This window comes from Idiotropiscis lumnitzeri, chromosome 2, assembly GCF_059441095.1.
Source record: "Idiotropiscis lumnitzeri isolate Australia: NSW breed Sydney's pygmy pipehorse chromosome 2, RoL_Ilum_1.0, whole genome shotgun sequence".
Classification (NCBI taxonomy): Eukaryota; Metazoa; Chordata; class Actinopteri; order Syngnathiformes; family Syngnathidae; genus Idiotropiscis; species Idiotropiscis lumnitzeri.
The window spans coordinates 21,988,977-22,010,923 of NC_142392.1; the positions used below are offsets into that span (position 1 = coordinate 21,988,977).

The 21,947-nt window shown below is 42.4% G+C and overlaps 2 protein-coding genes and 2 long non-coding RNA genes across 4 annotated transcripts in view; 1 reads left to right on the plus strand and 3 right to left on the minus strand.

The window, feature by feature from the left end:
- LOC148341971 (uncharacterized) overlaps positions 1-21,947 on the plus strand; it is a 68,939-nt gene that overhangs the window by 25,428 nt on the left and 21,564 nt on the right. The window lies entirely within an intron of this gene.
- Positions 6,754-8,680, minus strand: LOC148341972 (uncharacterized). Its single transcript, XR_015842186.1, has 2 exons — positions 7,649-8,680; positions 6,754-7,115 (listed from the first exon to the last, which is right to left on the minus strand). It is a non-coding gene; the product is annotated as an uncharacterized LOC148341972 (long non-coding RNA).
- LOC148341973 (uncharacterized) lies at positions 9,751-11,057 on the minus strand. Its single transcript, XM_088288741.1, has one exon. It carries the CDS (start codon positions 11,032-11,034, stop codon positions 10,084-10,086), a length of 951 nt encoding a protein of 316 aa, XP_088144867.1. The 5' UTR covers positions 11,035-11,057; the 3' UTR covers positions 9,751-10,083.
- Positions 15,302-20,205, minus strand: LOC148341974 (uncharacterized). Its single transcript, XR_015842190.1, has 2 exons — positions 20,144-20,205; positions 15,302-19,971 (listed from the first exon to the last, which is right to left on the minus strand). It is a non-coding gene; the product is annotated as an uncharacterized LOC148341974 (long non-coding RNA).

Below are 21,947 nucleotides of genomic sequence, written 5' to 3' on the forward strand. Positions count from 1 at the left end.
GCAGACTCACTTATTGTGCATCCAGTAGAGCCGCTGTCAATCATTGCTGTCAGGGAAACACCTGCTATTGTGGCAGTGGTATAGAACAAACTGTCTGACCTCTGTACCTTGTGTGTGCCTTGAAAGATGATAGTTTTGCCTGGGGCGACACTGGAAGCGAGTGACTCCAACACTGACTCAAAATCATCTGTAGCGCTACTGGGAGGGTCGCCAACTTGATCCACATCATACTCCCTTGGATGCAGACCCATTAGTTTCCCGACTGCGGTGACTGTGCGGACTGAGCCTGTGTGGGGCAGTTGCGTCTGGAGTGATCGGGTGAGTAGCACAAAAAGCAGAGCCTGTTTTCACGGCAGTGAACGAGAGCGGAGTGTTCAGGACTGGCACAGACAGCACATGGAAGATTGTTCAGACCTTCAATCCTCGGGAGCCTTGACTTGCGCTGACCGGCGGCAGAAGTTGATGGAGCAGCTCTCTCCAGCAAAATCTTCTCCAACATGGAAATGACACGCTCGAGAGCAGTCAAGTCTGTCGTCCTGCCTGAGTGAGTTACCTGACTGTCAGTATGGCTTGTGACAGCTGAAAGCATCTCCACTTTGTTTACATAAACATGTTCAGTGGGGTTCCTCAACGCCGCAGGAGGAGGAGCAGCTGTTGGACTCATCTCCGTTTGGTACTCATCCAATATAGCCTGGACTTCAACTGCTGACCACTTGTCGATTGTTTTCGATCTAAATGTCATGGAAAGTTCTTTACAAGGGCAATTCTTGATAAACATTCGTGTTACTTCAAGTGAAGAGCAGTCCAAGTCTTTGCCCTGTTCTCTGAGGCGGTTAGTGGCAATGTCAGCTGCATGATTGAGCCGCAACCAATAGTCGTAAGCATCCTCATCACTCTTTGGCAGTGTAGTGTAAAAGTCTGCTAGGGGAAGCGGTGAACAAGGGACAGCAGCAAAATGTTTACGAAGAACGCCATAGATGGCATTTGGGTCCTGAGTCACATCAACTGCACTGTTTCTCGCGCTAACTTTTACAACATCCCTCGCTCTACCTCTGAGATGAATGAGTATTTCCTCTGCCTGATGTTCTGCAGCGACATTTGCTCTCCTTAGGTATGTCCTCATTAGGTCTTCCCACTCATGCACATTCACTGTGTCTGTGTCATCCCCCTTGAAGGTTGGAGGTTCCCTCACCTTCCTGTGTGGCACTAGCAAAACTTGTGATGAATCTAGTCTCTGTGTGGATGTGTCAATGGGCATGTCATGTGCAAATGAGGCCGTCGGTGTTGAAACATTTTGCGCTGGACTTAGACGTGCCATAATACTATCTGCCAGCTGCTGGCCCACATGCTTTATAATGTCACTCATCTGACCAACTACATCAGGTGACTGTGGAATGGGATCTGATGTGGGTGTCATAGTAGCCTGCGTGCTCATTGTGGGTACACTGCAGTAGTTCTGGGAAGGAACCCTGTCCCCACTAACTAAAGTGGCCTCAGCTAGATCCTGTACATCCCCCCCTGCATGAACTACATCACTCTGAACGGGACTGCTAAACTGTAACACTGTTGGGATCCCTCTGCCCCTACCAAAACACTTATTGAAAGGCGTACTGAACGTTCCTCGGAGAGAGCTCATCTTGACATCTCACAAAAAAATAACAGAGAAAGAAAAAAAAATTCACAGCAGAAATGTATATCGACCAATTTCCGGCTAGGAAAAACTGACAAACTGCAGTTTGTGAGCTGATACACTGTCCACCTAGTGATGCGATGGGGAATCCATACAGCGTCGCGGTCCCGGTCCGACGTGAAGAATCAATTTGGGATCGACGGGTCACGGCACCAATGTGACGGGCCACTCCTTTTGTGGCGATTTGCAGCACCACGTCGCTGTCGCTCCGATACACCACGGACACTCAGGTGGATTTTGGGATAGTTTCTTTAATTTAATTCTGCAACACAATGTGGCAAGAGCAAGAGTGAAGTCGCAACCAGCTCGAGATAATCACTCTGCAATCCTCGTAGCTCTAACTCACTGACAACACAAACAAATTAAATCTGACTCTATAAAACCAAACAAAGTACTTATTACAAGTGTGATCGTATAGTGTTTTAACTAGAATACAATTACAACCAATTTTCCTGGGAATACAATTCTATGACTATTTACAGTAAGAAAAGGAAAAAGAAGATATTCGCTCTCATTTACAGAGTGACCCTGAATGCATCACACGCAGCAGACACGTAGCAGAACGTGACTGCGTCACATCGCCAATGGCGGCAGCGCTTAACTGCAGGCTCGCGCAATTACATTCAAATAAATGAAAAACACGACAATGAAAAGATACAATAAAACAGTAAAGAGAATCACATTACCTGCAACACAATGTGGCAAGAGCAAGAGTGAAGTCGCAACCAGCTCGAGATAATCTGCACAACACACGTGTTTACAAATAAATTTAACAGAAGTTGACAAAATGTTACTTTTACAACAGTACAAGAATCGATGTGGGCTCATGACAATCAACTGAACTACTTGAGCGCACCACAGCAACATAAACGAACCAAATCATAATAATAATGTGCATTTGTTGGACGAGCAACGAGATGCGATTTACCACTCTGCAATCCTCGTAGCTCTAACTGACGCTACGCGGGATGCAGGTGCCACATTGTGTGCCATTGCGTCACTTCCGCTATCATTTACCAATGTATATATTTTACTCCGTTACATATGTGCAGACACACTTGTTCGTCTGGTAACCAAAACACACATATCAGGCAATACCGCTGACTAGTGGCCAATGATATTACTGCTATCTGCTATTACATCTCCCTTTCAAACGTTAAACAATGCCAATGCCTTTTTTTATTATTATTATTTTTTATTATTATTATTATTTTAATTTTGTTTTATCAGTTATTTTCACTTCTTATCAATATCTATCCATTTTTTTATGACAACAAGCAGCTCTACAACAATTTTAGCAACAATCACACAACATTAAACATTTTCAATCAGCCTGTCCGGTTGTCGTCTAACTCTTGTTGATCTTCGAGGAGGTTCAGTAATCCCAGAAATTGCTGGTGGTTGAGGTCTGTGCTCCTTCGATGTATCCACCTGCTTTGCAGCCTCAGCCGCATCAGAAGATTTCTAAAGCAGTGGAAGAGTTTAAACCTGGCTAGTTTTATTCGATGTCCTGCATCTTGTGTCACTGTTATTCTGTGGAATGCTGTGTGTGTGGCTGGTGAAGCTGGACAAAGAAAGTGAAAGAATGTGAGGTTTGGGAGGTTTTAGGTCCGTGCCTGGCGGAGACAGATACCTCGAGGGGGAAGGGTCGACAAGAAACTGGACCCTTCAACCACAAGCAGGAGGAGCCACCACTTGAAGAAAGACCAAGAAAAGCAAGCTAATGTTAACTGCAGCATACACATAGCCAATAGAATCATACCAGGATGCCTTTGTCTCTGTGTCATTTGCATATTGTGTCTATAAATTAATGCTGAACAGCGAAGACAAAGAGAGCTGTATTGAGAGGGACCCAAACTCAAGTTGTAGATTTGTGTGTTAGGAATAAATCCACTCGTGTGTGAAAATGCCGGCTTTCTGATACCTTTCTATTGCAGAACGAGCGTGCATATTGTTGGATGAGTGAGAGTTGGGTAAAGTCACAAATTGGAGTCAGATTATTAATTTGAGTTTACAATGGTTGAAAATTAAATTCTAACATATATTTAAAGATAAATTCCAACAACATACACACGCACACATGCACATCGACAAGATTACAGAGGAATGCCAGCGAAGAGAGACGGAGAGACTGCCAGCCGGAGAAGGCCAGCCTTGGCGTGCCAGTCTTGGGGACCAGACGGGAATCAATTTATCCAGACGATGATTAACCTGGGGAGGACCTTCCCTTGGACGTGGACCCGTGCCGTGGGAGGGAGCGAGGACGACCGATTCAACCTACATTACGCTTGACATAAAAACTGAAGCTGGGCTGAAAGATGGCGCGCATTTTTCGACTGTGCTCGCCCGAGTGCAGTTTTCTCGTGAGATTAAGAAAAAGACGCCAAGATATCTGTCTTTGTACTATTTCCTGAACTCCAGAAATGGAAGAAACTAAATGTTGAAAAGGCTGCTCAGAGACTGTGACACCGGCTCCTTTAAGAGGCCGGAGTTTAGTGCTCCAACTCACGTGCGTGGGCGTGCGTGCGTGTATTTAAGAAGGAGGAAGAGGGAAGAATCGTGTCAGTCTGTCTTTCGAGCTTAGTTTGAGTTGTAGTCCACATTTATCCTGCTTTGAGTTGTGCGTGAGACAAGTAAGTTACAGCATTAATACCACTGTTTGTTTGTCTGTACAATCCACGCTTCACTGCTAATTAGTAACATGCAATGTTCAATGTTTATTATTTTCCTTTTAGAACCACACAAATTGAAGCGTCAAGAAATGTGTGCTTTGACTGCAACTTATTAAAAGACCTGAACCACAAGACCATACCCTCATTATTGGAGTTCTAACCGGACTCTCAACAGCGATTTGCATACTCCTCCCAGCACTAGTCAGTTACATATTTTTCAGTTACCCACGCCCAACGCACTCTTGACACCAACCCGCTGGTACCCCATTCCATGACAGGGGGCCGCGGAGCATATGTGGTGCTCTCCACCATTCCACTGGCTGAACTGAAACATCTGAGGGCAGCTCTGAAACCTGGTTCTCCATCCTCCCGCGGTGGGTATGCCCTGTTCCTGATCCAACCTCCACCCATTCACCAATTGACCCAGTACATTGTACACTGCACACATGATTTGGTTTATCAAAATGCATTCATCCAAATCTAGTCATGAGTACATCTTGCATTAGGATTATATATGTGTTATGTCTTCCGGCGTTGCCTCGCATGCGTGCCTTGTCCCTGAGCAGCAGAAATGGTATGAATTGTTTACTTTCGCTGAGCCACAAATCACATTGACTATTGATGCGCGTCTTCATACTAAAGATCTAGGCCCCATGGTAAAGCGGTGTGTAGAGGCGGTTGGCTGGGTTCAGACGTCTATTACGAATGTTGAATACTCCGCGTCACTAACAGGGTATCGTACTTCAGCACCCACTACAAATTCTTCGGTTTTGGGAACGTGACTAAATTTCAAAATTTCACGAAACGGGTCACTCGGGAGAGGTAGCTCTGTGTGCGTCTCTGCCGGAGGGGTTGTGGACACGGGGCCCGACTGATTTTGGGCTCTGCTCCACAGCTCCCCCAATTATTTTACTGTCTCTACACCCTCCCCCAGTTGACAGAATCAGAGTTGGCACAGCGTGGAGGTGGAGGGAGGCATTCGGGAGACAATAGGAGGTGAAGACTGCAGCGGTTCTTGGAGCTGTCTACGTCTTGGAGAGCACCTTTTCTTCCCGTAAAAAATGGTTTAATTTGGTATCTGCGTAATTCTAGTTTGGGATTTTTATTTATTTATTAATTTTTTTATCATAAATGGTTACTATTTCATTTGGTTTGCTTTGAAGATTTGCCAAAAAACTGTCAAAATTCGAGCATTAGCTCAGGGCTTAATTTATAATCTCTAGACAGTTAGATATTTGAACTCAGTGAACTACATTTTTTTTAATTCAAGAATAATTTGCCCATCTTGCAAAGCCAAATTCTAACATTGTGCCATATTAGCTGGATATCATTCAGACATTATTGCGAACCAACACTTCTGGATTGTGGTGATTATCGGCACAACGAAATGTATACGTTGTAAAATTGTTTCTGGGGGCAATGCCTGTGAGGATGCCACTGTCTAGATTATATTCAAAGAAAGCTTTTACAACAGTCTGGGAATTGATATAGATATAGATATAAAATTTGGTGGGTCTACGTTAATTACAATATCTTATTCAAGTGATACAAGCTTCACAAACAAGTTTAAAAAGGTGATTGAGTGCAATTAATGGTTACCAGACGAACAAGTGTGTCTGCACATAGATGAGAATGCAAGTCAGTAAATAAAGACACACAAGCTTGCAGCATCACATTACCTGCGTGACTTCTTAGAAGACAGAACGTTACATGGTACCAGGTCGCGGGTCAAGAAAAGGACTGACGCGAGATGGACTCCGTAAGGCCACCAGAAGCACTGAAAATTACGGTAGATGTGGACGCGAGTTCAAGCAACAATTCCAGCTCCACCTTGCCGTCGTGGGAGTCGGAAACAGAGCGGACGAAAGAAAAATAGCCCTTTTGCGAACCAATGCCGGAGGCCATCGAGGTATTCAACACCTTTGTTTATGATGAACCCGAAGATAAAGACAAGTTTGAAACGGTCCTGTGGATTTAATTGCAGATACACTTGCAAGGACATTTTCAAGTCGGACCTTTCAAGAGAAGCTATATCGTCCAACACTCACTCAGTGGTGCGTAAGTGTTTCTAGATATTATTTGTCCAGCCGTGGTGTCATAAATGATGGTATTTTGATGTGGATTCATTCAAGTACTGAACTCTCACACACACACACGAGAACACCCTTACCTTGCAGAACAGCATTGTGATGTGTTTTTATATACCCTATTCAGTACTGAATTCCTTTGCACTCTCTTATTTATTTATCTAATTTATATATTTGTGTAACCCCAGATTACTTAAAGATAGTGTTAGTTTGATATTTAATAAATTGGACCAGACTCTAGATTCTCGAAGGCTACAATAGTGATAATTGATAGGTGTGTGAATGAAATAGCTGGAGGCAGAAATGAGCAACAACAATAACTGTATTAACATGGAAAACAAAACAACTATTTACAAATTCACAGCCGGCATCATATACATAAAATAAATCACAAATCCCAAAAATTAGAAATAATAATCCCAAAGTCCTACTGAGCTCAGTAATATTTTGTTTAAGTCAGTCAATGTTCTTTCCGGTAGTCTTGGGGAAAAAAGTCTTGTTGTGGTGGTAATTAGGTGTGTTACCACGTGATGTTCACAAAGAAGTTGGTGAAGACTGTGGTTCCTTTATCGCAGATGTGGTTCTGGGCTCAGGCTCGCCATCTCCATCAAAGGAGAATCCATTCAGTTTCGGATCTTGGTTTAATGCCAAGACAAAAAACCCAGCCTGCATAACAATAATGAAATTATTGTATGCAGCTAATAAGTCTATTATCAGTTTCCAGTATCATCAGTCGCTATAGCTCTATAGTTTTCAATTATCATAAATACTGCATCTAAATATCACATTTATAACAGTTATTAATTTACATGCATGTTTTCCAAATTGTCATTGTAACACATGAAATGAACTCATGAGCTAACAATAAACACATTTCTCAATATGTCCAATTTCTCAATAACCATGTTTTATGGTTTACATATCAATCACTTCAATAAAGAAATAATTGTATAACAAACATAACTGAGTCAATTCAACATTTCACTTTTAACACATATTACATCAAAATGAGCAGTTATACATTTGTTTATCAACATAAACCTTGCTTTAGAAAGACCTTAAAACAAGTAAAATCAACTCTTTCACTGTAAACAAGCAGTACATTTCCACTCGCGATTAGCATTAGCTTAACGTTATCTTAGCGTTAGCCTCACATAAACGTTTTTACGACAGTCCATAGCAAGTGCATGGCGACTCACCAAGACGACGTTCAAGTACGAACACGGTCGATTTGTCACAGACCCTCAGTTCTCACTGGTATCCACACTTAAGATAAAACATTTCCCAATTAACATTTTATTATTGGTCACATTTATATCAACTTCAATAAGTATTTCACTCACCGAACGGCACATTAGCATTAGATATCGTCACGCAACCTTTCAGTTGGGCGTCCAGGCGTAAAAGAACGATATACACAGCTAATCTCGAGATAGCGTCTCGAGAAGGCGGGACAACTTGACTTTGACGAATCAGAAAGTCATAATCAGATGAATGACACTCCAAACAGGAAATCAAGTAGACGAGAGATATACACTTCCTCTTAACAAAATAAATGTTTTTTCAAAATAAAATGGCGTTTTCTCTACTGGGTTACACCTGTCTGTATTATTGTTGTATTGCACTGGAGAGGGGAGCCCTCTAATCTCGTTGCACACTTGAGTACAATGACAATAAAGGGATTTCTAATTTCTAATTCTAAAGTAGTACAAAGTAGGACTTCACTGAAGGCACAGGTGTGAAATGCACTGAAGTAACTTAAAAATTAAAAGTAAAAAAATTACGATTGTTTAAGAATTTGCAAGAAAGAACTCAATCTGATCGAAATGTTGTGCTTTGACGAATGTTGATAAATAATATTTTCCAGGAGGTATTTATTTCTTTGTTGTTTATTCATTCAATTCTATACTTATTTCAATATTTGAGTATTATTTTTCTTTCAATATGTAGTATATTTTGTCTTTGAAGTGTGGGTCCTTGCTGCCTTCCGGAGATGCAGCCGAGCAAGGCTGGATTGGTGATGGAAAAGAACCAAAGAAAGAAGAAAGATTTTATTCTCGTCACATGCTGATGTCAAAAGAAGTCTCCCCAAAAATGTGTGCATGTGTGCGCTCCGCGCACGTGCGAGCCCCCTCTCAGACATTCCCTTCTTACAGGGAATGCCCAAATAGGACATGAATATCTAATTTTCCCTTGTTGCATATGCATTCCCATCACGCTAGTCTTCGGGATTTCCCTCCAAAAGTCCCCCAGAGGGAGAGCAGATGCGTCTCCCCGTTGATACGACCAGTCTACTCGTGACCACCTTAAATTACTTCCATACCCTGGAAGGTCACTGACCTGGCGAGAGAATTGCCCCCACCATAAACAATGCTCAGGCCTATTTTCTCTCAGGGCAGTATCTGGTTACATCGGAACTTCAGAACCAAGACTGGTCACTTCTTTGAACTTCCCATATCTATATAAGGCCATTTAAAAATACATGACTTTTTTTTTTTATTTATTTCAATGTATATTTAAGCTTGTATATGTAATAATACAATATTTATTCAATTATTTTAATGTGGAATTATATCAATATTAATTTAAACCTTTTTATTTCACACTTGAATATTTCTGAACATATTTGTTCATTTGAATATGTATGCAATTTAAATTATTCCATCCATCCAGCCATTTTCTGCCGCTCATCCAGGGTCGGGTTATTGAATTATTTTTTTAGTATTTTTTATAATTCAATATTTATTTCAAGATCAGGACTCTTCTCAATTAGTTCAATATTTATAAAATGTTTCTATTATTATTAATTGAAGTAAGGCTGTATGTGGTTTCCAATTTTAAATTTTAAAATTTTCCTATTTCAATATATAAATAATCCAATGAATAAAAAATACAATATAGCATGAAAAAAAATATTTGGTATATTTGACAAAATGATAGTTTTTCCAAAGTGAGATTCTGCTTAGCAACAAACCCCAAACGATTGATAGAGCTCAACCTAGAAAGTGTATTTAGCCAGTCAGAAATTTATTCATAAAGTGTAATATTAAATGTATGTGAGGGGATATTTGAAGAGTTTGAGTTTTGTTCAATGGACCATACATATACGAGCCAGCCAAACACAGCGAGAAAACCAGCGCTGACTCCAGTCGCCATCAAGTTGCCAACTCCTGACATTCCAAAACCTTTGAGAGAAACTGAGACTATTTGCGTTTCTCTTTCTGGTTCTTTTTATAGTTCAACTTCAAGTTCTGTTTTTCACTTTTTCACAGCGTAATGAAGGCCAGTTGAGCAAGTGGAACAAGTGTTTTTATTGATGATTGTGGAAGGCAGCAATTTCATAAGCACAGTTTCTTCTCACACCTTTTCCATTAGGTACGATTAAAAAGACGTATAACGTGAACAAATGTTGTTCCAGGCAAAGGCAATTAATTTTATTTACATGTTTGATGTAAACACACACAAAAAAATCATCACTCAGACACATTGGTTATTCTGGCGCTGATCCCATTGGCTTAATGTCGATAAAAGAGCTTTGCAAAAGTAAATTTTTCATATTTTATTCAAAATCACATTTACATCTTACCACAAAGAGTCAGTTCCTTCAGTTTTTTTGTTTTCTTTTTTTTAAGCTTCAAGGATCGCTGCAATTCTCACCAGCACAATCGTGTCTCTCAGCAATACGTTGAGTGAAGAATTTTTTAGCACAAACGCTGCAACTGAATGGCTTTTCTCCATTGTGCGTTCTTGTGTGGCTTCGTAAATGCGACTTTTGAGAGAAACTCTTGGCACAAACTGAGCAGGAAAAAGGTTTTTCTCCAGTGTGTGTTCTTGTGTGATCTGTCAAAATTGACTTTACATTAAAGCTTTTGCCACAAACTGAGCAGGAAAATGGTTTTTCACCACTGTGCTTTCTTGTGTGGCAAGTTAAATATGACTTTACAGAGAAGCGTCTACCACAAACTGAGCAGGAAAAAGGTTTTTCTCCACTGTGTGTTCTTGTGTGTTTTGTTAAACTTGACTTTTGAGAGAAGCATTTTCCACAAACTGAGCAAGAAAAATGTTTTTCTTCACTGTGTGTTCTTGTGTGTTCTGTTAAACTTGACTTTTGAGAGAAGCATTTTCCACAAACTGAGCAAGAAAAAGGTTTTTCTCCACTGTGTGTTCTTGTGTGTGCTGTTAAATTTCCCTTTTCAGAGAATCCTTTGCCACAAACTGAGCAAGAAAAAGGTTTTTCTCCAGTGTGTGTTCTTGTGTGGCAAGTTAAATATGACTTTACAGAGAAGCGTCTACCACAAACTGAGCAGGAAAAAGGTTTTTCTCCACTGTGTGTTCTTGTGTGTTCTGTTAAACTTGACTTTTGAGAGAAGCATTTTCCACAAACTGAGCAAGAAAAAGGTTTTTCTCCACTGTGTGTTCTTGTGTGTGCTGTTAAATTTCCCTTTTCAGAGAATCCTTTGCCACAAACTGAGCATGAAAAAGGCTTCTCTCCACTGTGTGTTCTTGCGTGCCTTGTTAATTGTGCCTTTTGAGAGAAGCTTTTGCCACAAACTGAGCAAGAAAAAGGTTTTTCTCCACTGTGCATTCTTGCGTGCCTTGTTAATTGTCCCTTTCGAGAGAAGCTTTTGCCACAAACTGAGCAAGAAAAAGGTTTTTCTCCACTGTGCATTCTTGTGTGGATTGTTAAATCAAACTTTTGATAGAAGCTTTTGCCACAAACTGAGCAAGAAAAAGGTTTTTCTCCACTGTGCGTTCTTGTGTGCCTTACTAAATGAGACTTTCGAGAGAGGTTTTTGCCACAAACCGAGCAGGAAAAAGGTTTTTCACCACTGTGTGTTTTTCTGCGACTTTTTAAAGACAGCTTTGAAGTGAATGAGTCAGTGTGACATGCCCTTTCACCTTTGGCTTGCCCATCATCATCATCATCATCATCATCGTCATGAGCATCTGATAATGTGTCCTCATTATGTACTTGTGATGGTCCCCAGTGGTCTTCATCACCTTCTGTTGTCACGTAATGACTTGAGCTGCTGCGTGTAGGCTCCGCCCCTCTGTTGTCCTCACTCTCATCCTTGTTTTCATCTTCAGTCTTTATAGGGAGAACGTTCACTGGTGACTTGTTGATCTCCTCCTCCTCCTCCTCCTCCTTTTTCATGTGAGTCAAGTCTGGCTCCTCTTTTACATAAAGGAGATCGTTTTCACTGACGTCTGAAGGACACAGAAAGACAAATTTGGTATGGTCAAGTCAAACCTCAGGCGGCGACTTTGTCTTATTTTCTACCGTGCTACCTTGACTTGTGCCTGCCGCATACGGAGCAATGCGTGGACCCCAACTTGGACCGGACCATGGGGGCATTTCACAAAATTACGTCCTACGATGTAAACCTACTTTTAGCAGCACAACTGTGATAAACGAGCATTTAAAAAGGAAGCACGTTGCGGCTGATGCCCGATTTCATTCCTGACATAGTCACAGACGTTTTTGGAATATGTATTCAAATTCAACTAAGATACACCATAATATTTTAAGAGTTCACTGAATTATTTTGGAACAGCAATGACGCTTAACAGCTTTCGGGTGTCAGTAATGAGTAACAAAGTAACACAAGACCTCCCACTGATACATCATCATTGTCATTTGGATAAAATACCAGGAACTATGAGTTGTGGGGGTGATGCAAACCACCTGGGCCACAGGAACTTTATTACCAGGAACTAAATGTTCCTGGACTTGTAGGTAGAAAAGGGGGTTGTGACGTTCAGCCTTTTTAAGCCCATAGTAAGACAAAGATGCAGATGCATTCCTTGCAGCATGTGCTTGTTCACTGATGAGATCCGTGCAACCCTGGATGGATGCATTCAATGTATTTTAAATGTTTGGATGGGGTGAAACGATGCACACGTGCACAAAACAGTGCAGGGCCACCCGAGGTTCATTGACTCTCACCCGACCAAGCCAGTAAAAAGTTCATAAATAAATAAGACCAATCCGTACTTGATTTAAAAAAAAATATTTATATATTTTGTGTTTTATTCACTAAAATTGATCAACCGCCATTGACGTTTTCGCGGCAGTGTGCACATTTTTAGAGTCAGGCGGAATTCCTTCCGTAAGGAATTGCTTGAACAAAATATAAAAACCAGGAAATGTTATTTTGTTATTTTAAATGTAAATTTTATACTGGGGAAAAACATGGAGTTCACCCCCCACTATTGGTTATTCTTTGGCATATATTTTCTGCACTGATTACATTTGACATAAACAATTTCTCAGCAGACCTGCAAGTAAAAGGCAATATTTAAAAATAAAACGGCAATAACCTTGAACGATTTCCCCAAACAACTTAATGTTGTGATGCATATTTCTAATGAAAGAAAGTCGTTCTATACAAAGCAAATGAGAGTAACACGTGGACAAACCTGCTTTGTGTAGCACAACACGAGGCTGGTTGCAAACTTCGTCCAGCAGTTGATGATGTTGCTCGTTCTCTTCTTTTATACCACAAAGTTCCTCTTTGTACTTGGGTGTCGTTCTTTCACACATTTTCAAATGATAATTCCAAAAAATACGCACTTGATCTCTGCTTGGCGATGTGCCTCTTTTCGTTAGCGGCTAGCAAGCTAAGCTAACTACGCCGAAAAGCATCAACGCGCGAAGATGAGGTTATCGGGACACAAAGACTTAATGAATTATGTCGTAGTCCTTTAGAGTAGCACTGGACATCCTTTGAGAAAATTACAGTCAGTTCCACACTAAATTAGAAGAATTTAGCGGTGGACTGCTTTTGTTCCGGTGTGGACGGGTCGGTGGATGTGGTCGAGGTCCTTCGGAAGCTGCGCGCTTGCTTATGACGTCATGCTTTAAGCGCGTATTTTCCAAATATATTTATTTTCCTCAGTGGGTTTTTTTACACCTGGCTGTTCTATTTTAATATTTATTTTATATAATATTTTAATTCGGTTGATAAAAAAAATTAACAAAATAACTAAATTAACGCCACATTGGCGAGTCATCTCTCGCGTCACTTCCGCCTATGCCCCGAGAAGCCGCTGCTGGAACAGCAGTGGGACGTTTACGTTTCTCCGACCGAACTTGCAACAATGCTGTGGTTCACTCGGGCTGCAAGATTGTATGAATATAATGTCGGCATATACTCGCAGTGCCTCTCAATTATTTCACGCCCGCCCCTACCAAGAAGAAAAAGATTCGCTCCCCCCCACCACCAATTGTTTTTCTGTCTTTGTAGATTGATATTAGATTGTAAATAAAATATCCCTTAACTAACCTAAATTGATAAGAAATATAATTTTGAGAACTATTATAGTGAGGATCTCGAAACTCAGTACTCTGTTGTGCAAATATTGATGAGATGACAAATATTTGTCTTGTTATTGTTGGAGTTGGGTCACCGTGGAAATAAGAAGTAGTTAGTAAATCAACCTTTAAAAGCCAAACTTACTCCAATGCGTGTTCGTTTTTTGTGCTCAAGAAGAAAAGGGTAAAAAAAAAGACTCAACAACTGATTAGAGTTCCGATATTTAGTTTCTTCAATTTCTGGAGTTCAGGAAATAATACAAAGACAGATATCTGGGCGTCTTTTTCTTAATCTCACGAGAAAACTGCACTCGGGCGAGCACAGTCGAAAAATGCGCGCCATCTTTCAGCCCAGCTTCAGTTTTTATAGGAGTTTTTTTATGTCAAGGGTAATGTAGGTTGAATCAGTCGTCCTCGCTCCCTCCCACGGCACGGGTCCACGTCCAAGGGAAGGTCCTCCCCAGGTTAGTCATCGTCTGGATAGTTGATTCCCGTCTGGTCCCCAAGACTGGCACGCCAAGGCTGGACTTCTCCGGCGGGCAGTCCCTCCGTCTCTCTCTCCGCTGGCATTCTTTTGTAATCTTGTCGGTGTGTGCGCGTGTATGTGCAAGTGTATGTGCAGGTGTATGTATTTGTCTGTGTGTATGTGTATGTGCATGAGCTCCGATCTCCAATTGTTCTGTCTTTCGGAATGTGTTTCTTTTGATAGCGTCTGTGTGAGTCCTCCAGTGCCCAATTTGGTATATTTCCCTCTACAGCCCATGTGGAGAATGTGCTTCGTCGTATTTGTCCATGAAGTGCTGTGAATGTGAGGGCAGCTCATGGAAATGCTATGTGTAGAGGTTATTTTAGATTCAATTAGTTTCTTCTTATTTTCGTTGTTAAACCTCTTCGTTTGGTGGCGAATAAAAACAACTTTCTACGCGTGAACAAACACTGATGGTCGAAGCACGGCAAAAAGACCGTGTTGCTCCTTCGCCATCATCTTTATTTCTTCTTCAACCAAAAAACACTTTCTTCTTCGTGCATTACAGTAAATAAAGAATTGCGCCCTCTAACGTTGACACATTTCACTCCACAAATCAAAATAATTACAAAAGACAAAGAAATGTATAATTTCTTCTCACAAACATATAAATGGCAAAAAACAAATATTTGCAATCATTATCCATAAAAATATAAACATTTGTGAAATGGCGCTAACAACTCATATTCAGAGACACAAAAGACAAGGGCCCGGAAACCCTCAGTGTTGAGAGAACACTATATCGGCAAAGGTAGGCCCCGCATTGTCTCCCTATACATTGATGACGGCGCTGAAGAAAGCGGACACAGAGACCGTGACTGAACATGTCATCAGAGCTGAACAGATTATCACGGCACTGAGACGCGCGGGTGAAGCGCCGAGCGAAGGGTTGATGATGGCAATGATTATGAGAGGGCTACCGGAAAAATATAAGCCTTTCACGTTAATGGTGACGCACAGTGTTGTATCCTCTACTATTAATTCGGGTAAGGATGAATGAAGGCTCAGGTGTAGACGGATGACTTTTTAATTACAACGAAGCAAAACAGGAAGACTTGAAGAGCTCTCATTTACATTGCTCAACCGCACGCGCTGCTTGATGACGTCACGCATAACCACGTGATTCAACACAGACCACAAATACATAACATCTCCTCCCCTCTTACATCAGAAGCAGTAAATTCCCTTTTTCAGCTTTTTTTCTTTAGACTCTTTAACTAGGTAAGAAAACACCAACAACTCAGAACATTTTTTTTTTTCCCAACACCTTTCTGACCTACAAATTCAAACGATCAGGTGCCTTCCTTTCCCGAGTAGGATAGCGACGTTCTAGCGCTACAGCAGTCTTTTCCATATGACTAGGTTCTAGTACTGGTGCGCTCTCTTCCACAGATTTATCTGAACCATGAACAACAGCAGGGCTAACGGAATTTGCCACAGGTAAAGGTACATTACAGGGTTCAGGTAAACATTCCTCAACATTTTTGTCACAATCGATAGTCACAGACAATTCAGGGGTGCTTGGAGACGCCCTTAAAAGTTGGTCCACATGGCGGCGCCAAACACCATCAGCTGACTGAACTGTGTAGGAGACAGGTCCTGTTTGGGCAATCACAGTAGCAGGAATCCACTTAGTTTTGCCTTGATAATTCCTTGCGAGCACTTTCTCTCCTGGTGTGAAAACTCTGTCTTTTGCATGAATGTCCCGTTGCATTATTTGTTTCCTTTGACTTGCCCGAACAATGTCTTTCACTGCTGCAGGCTTAAGAAGATCCAAGTTGGTCCGTAGTTCTCTGTTGAACATCAGGCTGGCGGGTGATGTCTTGGTAGTTGAATGTGGAGTGGTCCGGTATTTGAGAAGAAACTCATGTAGTCTCTGGTGGAGCGTTCCTTGTCCTTGTGATGTTTTAAGTGCATTTTTTAGTGTTTGCACGAACCTCTCTGCTAACCCATTCGTTGCAGGGTGGTATGGAGCTGACTTGATGTGCTGTACTCCATTGACATGCAGAAAGTCTGACATTTCTTTTGACACAAGTTGAGGGCCATTATCTGAAACAAGTTGGGCAGGAGCACCAAATCTACTAAAGATTTCTCCCAATTCCTCAACTGTCTTTTCGGCAGTTGTGGATTTCATTATAGCCACCTCTGGCCACTTACTGTGTGCATCAACAGCAATCAGGAACATTCTGTCTTCAAATGGACCCGCAAAATCGATATGAATCCGATACCAAGGGTCCTGAGGAAAATCCCATGGATGGAGTGGTGCTGCTGGAGGATTGTTACGGGTTTTGTGACAGGATGGGCAACTCATGGCCATATGCTCGACTTCCTTGTTTAGCCCTGGCCACCAAAAGTAGCTTCTGGCCATCTCCTTCATTTTCACTATTCCACTGTGTCCCGCATGAAGCTGCTCCAACATTTTAGCACGCAGTGACTGTGGAATGATGACCCTCCTTCCCCACAGCAGACACCCGGACTGGACAGTAAGTTCCCACCTCCTATTACTGTAAGGTTTCAGTGTAGCACTATCACCTACTGAACGTCCATTCATGACCATGTCCATAACCACTGACAAGTCAGGGTCAGTATGTGTCGCCTTTTTCACTTGGGATGCAGTTATAGGCGCTCTTTCAACGCTCCTGAAGTAGAAGATGTCCACGGTGTTCGATTCATGTTTCGTGACAGGGAGTGGCAACCTTGAAAGTCCATCTGCGTTGCCATGAGAGACTGATTTCCGATACTTAATGTCGTAGGAGTGAGCCGACAACAGTAAAGCCCATCGCTGGAGACGCGAAGCTGCCAGAGATGGTATTCCTGTGTGTGGTCCCAAGATAGTTGTCAGAGGTCGATGATCTGTGAGCAGAGTAAACTTCCTTCCATATAAGTATTGGTGAAATTTTCTCACGCCAAAAACAATGCCCAGTGCTTCTCGTTCCAGTTGAGCGTAGTTCGACTCTGCCTTGTTCAATGTCCTGGAGGCAAACGCAATAGGTCTGTCCTCACCATTTGGAAACACATGAGAGATGACAGCACCCACTCCATAGGGTGACGCGTCGCATGCCAGTTGGATTGGTAATGACGGATTGAAATGTGTTAACACCTTAGACGTGGTTAATGCATTTTTAGCATCATGAAATGCTTGTTGACATTCACTAGTCCATTTCCATTTCTTGTCTTGACATAACAGTTCATGTAGCGGTCGTAGCAGTGAAGCTAAATTCGGTATGAACCTTCCATAATAATTCAACAATCCGAGAAAAGATCGCAGCTGACTCACGTTCTCAGGTGGCGGGGCGTCCACAATGGCTGTGATCTTTGAAGGTGACGTATGCAGGCCTTTCCCATCGATGACGTGCCCTAGATACTCCACAGGTGGTTTCAGGAAGTCACATTTCTCCTTGCGAACTCTGAGTCCATAATCACGTAATCTTTGCAGTGTGGCATCCAAATTTTGAAGATGTTCTTCATCGGTTGCTCCGGTGCACAGTATGTCATCCAAATAACACTGTACACCACGTAATCCACTGAGAATTTGATCCATGGCACGCTGAAATATTGCTGGAGCCGATGTAATACCAAATGGCAGTCTGCAATACCTAAACAGTCCTTTTTGAGTGTTTATGGTTAGTATTTCACGTGACTCTTCCTCCACATGCATTTGCAGATATGCTTGGTTTAAGTCAATCTTACTGAACTTTTGTCCACCGCTCAGTCCAGCAAACAAATCATCAATCAGTGGGAGTGGATATTGCTCTGCACTCAACACCGGATTGACAGTCACTTTGAAATCTCCACATGTGCGTATTCCTCCATTCTTTTTAGGTACTGGCACAATGGGAGTTGCCCATTCACTTGTTAAAACAGGTTCCAGCACTCCACTTTTGACCAATGCTTCCAAGTCTGCCTCGACTTTGTCACGAATGGCATAAGGCACTGTCCTAGCCTTCATAAACACTGGTTTGCTTCCTTGCTTAATGTGTAGTTTCACTGTGATATTTTTCATGCTGCCCAACTCTGGTCGGAAAACCTCCTCATTCTTGTCAAGGATGGTTTGCAGTTGTAAATTCTCGTTTGACAACTGTCTGACTTCTTGCCAATCAAGACGTAATGCTTTCAGGCACACACGCCCCATGATTGGTGCAAAGTTTCCTCTCGTAACATACACTGGTAGCTTAGCAGTTTGACTGTTACACTCAACCGTTATATCGGTCATTCCTTTAATGTGCACTTTGTGTCCTGTATATGCCTTGAAAACAGTGTCAGAGGGGCGTAAAGGAACATGTTTCATGCACCGTTTGTAGATCTGATATGACACTAGTGATGCCTTGGACCCTGTGTCTATCTGCATTTTAACTGGATGCCCTTCTAGGTTAGTCTGAGCCCAATAGCAATCTGAGCTTTCATCTGCATTCATTATACGCACTGTGTTGACGTTCATTTCTTCATCAGAAGATGAGCTTTTGTCATTTTTTACAGTGTACACTTTTTTTTTATTTCTGAATTTGTCTTTTAAATCCCGTTTCTTACTCTTTTCCATAGTTTTTCTGTTCCGACATGCTCTTTCCACATGTCCTTTCTTGCCACATTGACGACAGTCCATTTCTTTACACCAGCAGGTAGATGCAAGATGACCTGTGTTACCACACCTATAGCACGGTCCCGGAGAGCTGCTCTGACTGCCGGCAACGTTGTGCACTCTTCCTGTAGCATTTAGTTGCTGAGCCTCTCTGGACGCCATTTCCATTGTAACACTGATGTTGATAGCCTTTCCCAGGGTCAGGTCACTTTCAGTCAGCAACTTTTTCTGTGCTGCTTCATTCCTTAATCCACACACTAGTCTGTCCCTTAGTGTGTCATTTAGCACCTCTTTGAACTCACAATGTTCAGCTAGCTTTCTCAAAGCTGCCACAAACATGGTTACGGACTCCCCCTCCTCTTGACAGCGCTTGTGAAATCTATATCTCTCGGCAATTACAAGAGGTTTTGGTGAAAAATGTCCAGTGAGAACACCCACTATCTCTTCATATGTTTTACTCCCCGGAGCAGCTGGTTGTACCAGACTACGAAGCAAAGTAAATGTCTTCGGGCCCATCACACTCAAAAACGTTGGTACTTTCCTTTCGTCCTCAATAGCATTAGCTTGAACGAAATAGCCAAAACGTTCCGTGTACGAGCTCCACTGCTCAACGTCCTCGTCAAAGGGGCCAATCGAGCCGATAACTCCCGCCATTCTGCGCCTGGTTAATCAGCCTGCCACTTACTTGACTGTCTTCCTCAAAACTTTTAATGTCCGCGGCTTCCAAAAACCTTGTGCCGCCACTTCTCCTCCGCACTCAGCGCAAAGTCCACCCCGAGAGAGAAAAAAAAAAAACGTTGCAGGTTCAGACGTCCTCGTCGCCACTTTTGTTGTATCCTCTACTATTAATTCGGGTAAGGATGAATGAAGGCTCAGGTGTAGACGGATGACTTTTTAATTACAACGAAGCAAAACAGGAAGACTTGAAGAGCTCTCATTTACATTGCTCAACCGCACGCGCTGCTTGATGACGTCACGCATAACCACGTGATTCAACACAGACCACAAATACATAACAGCAAGCTAAACTCTTCAATGATGCAAGACGTCCTTTGGTTGTTTTTCACCTTAAATTGGAAATCTTGACACCGTTGAAAGAGTGAAACTAAAAATAAACACAAATGAACCATCAGGCACGTTGCTCAGTACCATATGCATTTCAAAACAATACAAAAGAAATTAGCTGCCAATACAACAGCAACTAACTAGCACAGAACCAAAAGCCCCCAAATGTTAACCCCAGATTCATAGAAACAACAATATGGCATGTTACTTACAAGCGTTGCCTCTGTTGGAGCAAAAAAAACTTCAGCTAGATCGCAGCTGCACTCGACGCGATCTCTCCTTCCCCCTCCCTCAACTACGCAATCTACATCCCCCTCGCACACATAGTTTAGCCATCACTACTTCCTGCTTTACGGTACGTCCGTCAAAATAAAAGCATACCTTTCAAAATAAAGGTCGTCATAAAGAAATAAGATAAACCTTGCCTGAAAGGCAGAACATATATATATATATATATATATATATATATATATATATATATATATATATATATATAGGTGCGAAGTAGTGGCGCACCTTCAAAAATGCTTAAAAAAAAAAAAAAAAAATATATAGATATATATATATATATACGGGTAGAGAGAGAGAGAGAGTGATATTCATGTTATAATAAAAAAATATATATTATTAAAACTTATTATTTTTTTTATTCCCCAGCCATTATTTTTGTATTTATTCAATTACCTCTTTTTGTACTTATTTAATTACTTCGACTCTTACTTGCTGGTACGCCGTCCGTGTGCCCTGTGAAATGAAAGGTGGCATTTTTCATTTATTTATTTCTTCATTTATTCATTCATAACTTACAGCCTCGCGCTCCCCTCATGCCCGGGCGGAAGGTGTTCCTCTTCGGCTTAACTGCCACGCACGCCGGCCTCCTCCGGAGCTCTGGTACGGTCCGAACCGCGCGAAACGTCGCCCCAAATCGTGTCCGGGGAAAAGTGCTCTTCTTCTTCCACTCTCTTCTTCGTCCACTCTCCTTTTCGGCGCACACCAGCCGTCTAACCGCTCCAGCGCCCCCTCGTGCCGCTCGGCTAAACTACAATGCCCCCGAATATTTTTTAGACCCGCGAAGCACTGAAGCCGCGAAAGGTGAACCGCGAAGTAGGGGGGTATTACTGTAGATCACACAGAGGCGGTGGTGCAATGCGGCCGTTAATGTATAACATTAGCAGCAGACATTCAGAAAAAGCAAACCTATGCGAATATACACAGTATATACGTAAATACACAAATCCCCATGTGTATATACACACTTACATCCCACAACATTTACAAGTGTAAGGAAACACTCCGAATGTCTGTCTATGGTACAGAGGGAAAATTAATAAAATGCTGCAATGATAAAAAATACTGCTGTCATAACCCGTGTCGGTCATGTCAGTGTTTTTGTTATTATTTTCTTCACCTTCCTGCCAAGTGCTCATTCTGTTTATTTAGTCAGCTGAGTGGGGCGTTCCCTCCAGCACTCGTTCCCCACCAGCCACGCACCTGTTCCCCGTTACCCTCACACACCTGATGCCCATCTGCTCCCCTAATTACTGGACTATTTGAACACCTCACTCCGACACCTCATTGGCGGTGCATTGCTCCAATACGGACTGTCACGACCGCTCTCTGATCTCGTTCACGCGCTTGTCCGCGCCCCCGCTCTCGCCCCCGCTCTCGCCCCCGCTCTCGCCCCCGCTCTCGCCCCCGCTCTCGCCCCCGCTCTCGCCCCCGCTCTCGCCCCCGCTCTCGCCCCCGCTCTCGCCCCCGCTCTCGCCCCCGCTCTCGCCCCCTAGCATTTGTCCCTGTCCTTGCTCCTTAGCCACGTTAAGTTCGCCTTTCTTATTTTGCACCCTGCCCCGTTGTCTGTCATTATTTTGGTCCCCGAATAAATTGCTTAAGTTACACCTTCTCCAGCTTCCTCGCATTCTGGGTCCACCTTCTCCTCACCGACCGGCGACCCTGACAACTGCAATGATAAGACGACTGCAATGGTAAATTAAGGATTGTATTATGATTGCTGGCATT

Coding starts and splice junctions, on each gene's coding strand:
- LOC148341973 (XM_088288741.1), bottom strand. CDS start 11,034: ATGCACAGTGGAGAAAAACCTTTTTCTTGCTCAGTTTGTGGCAAAAGC.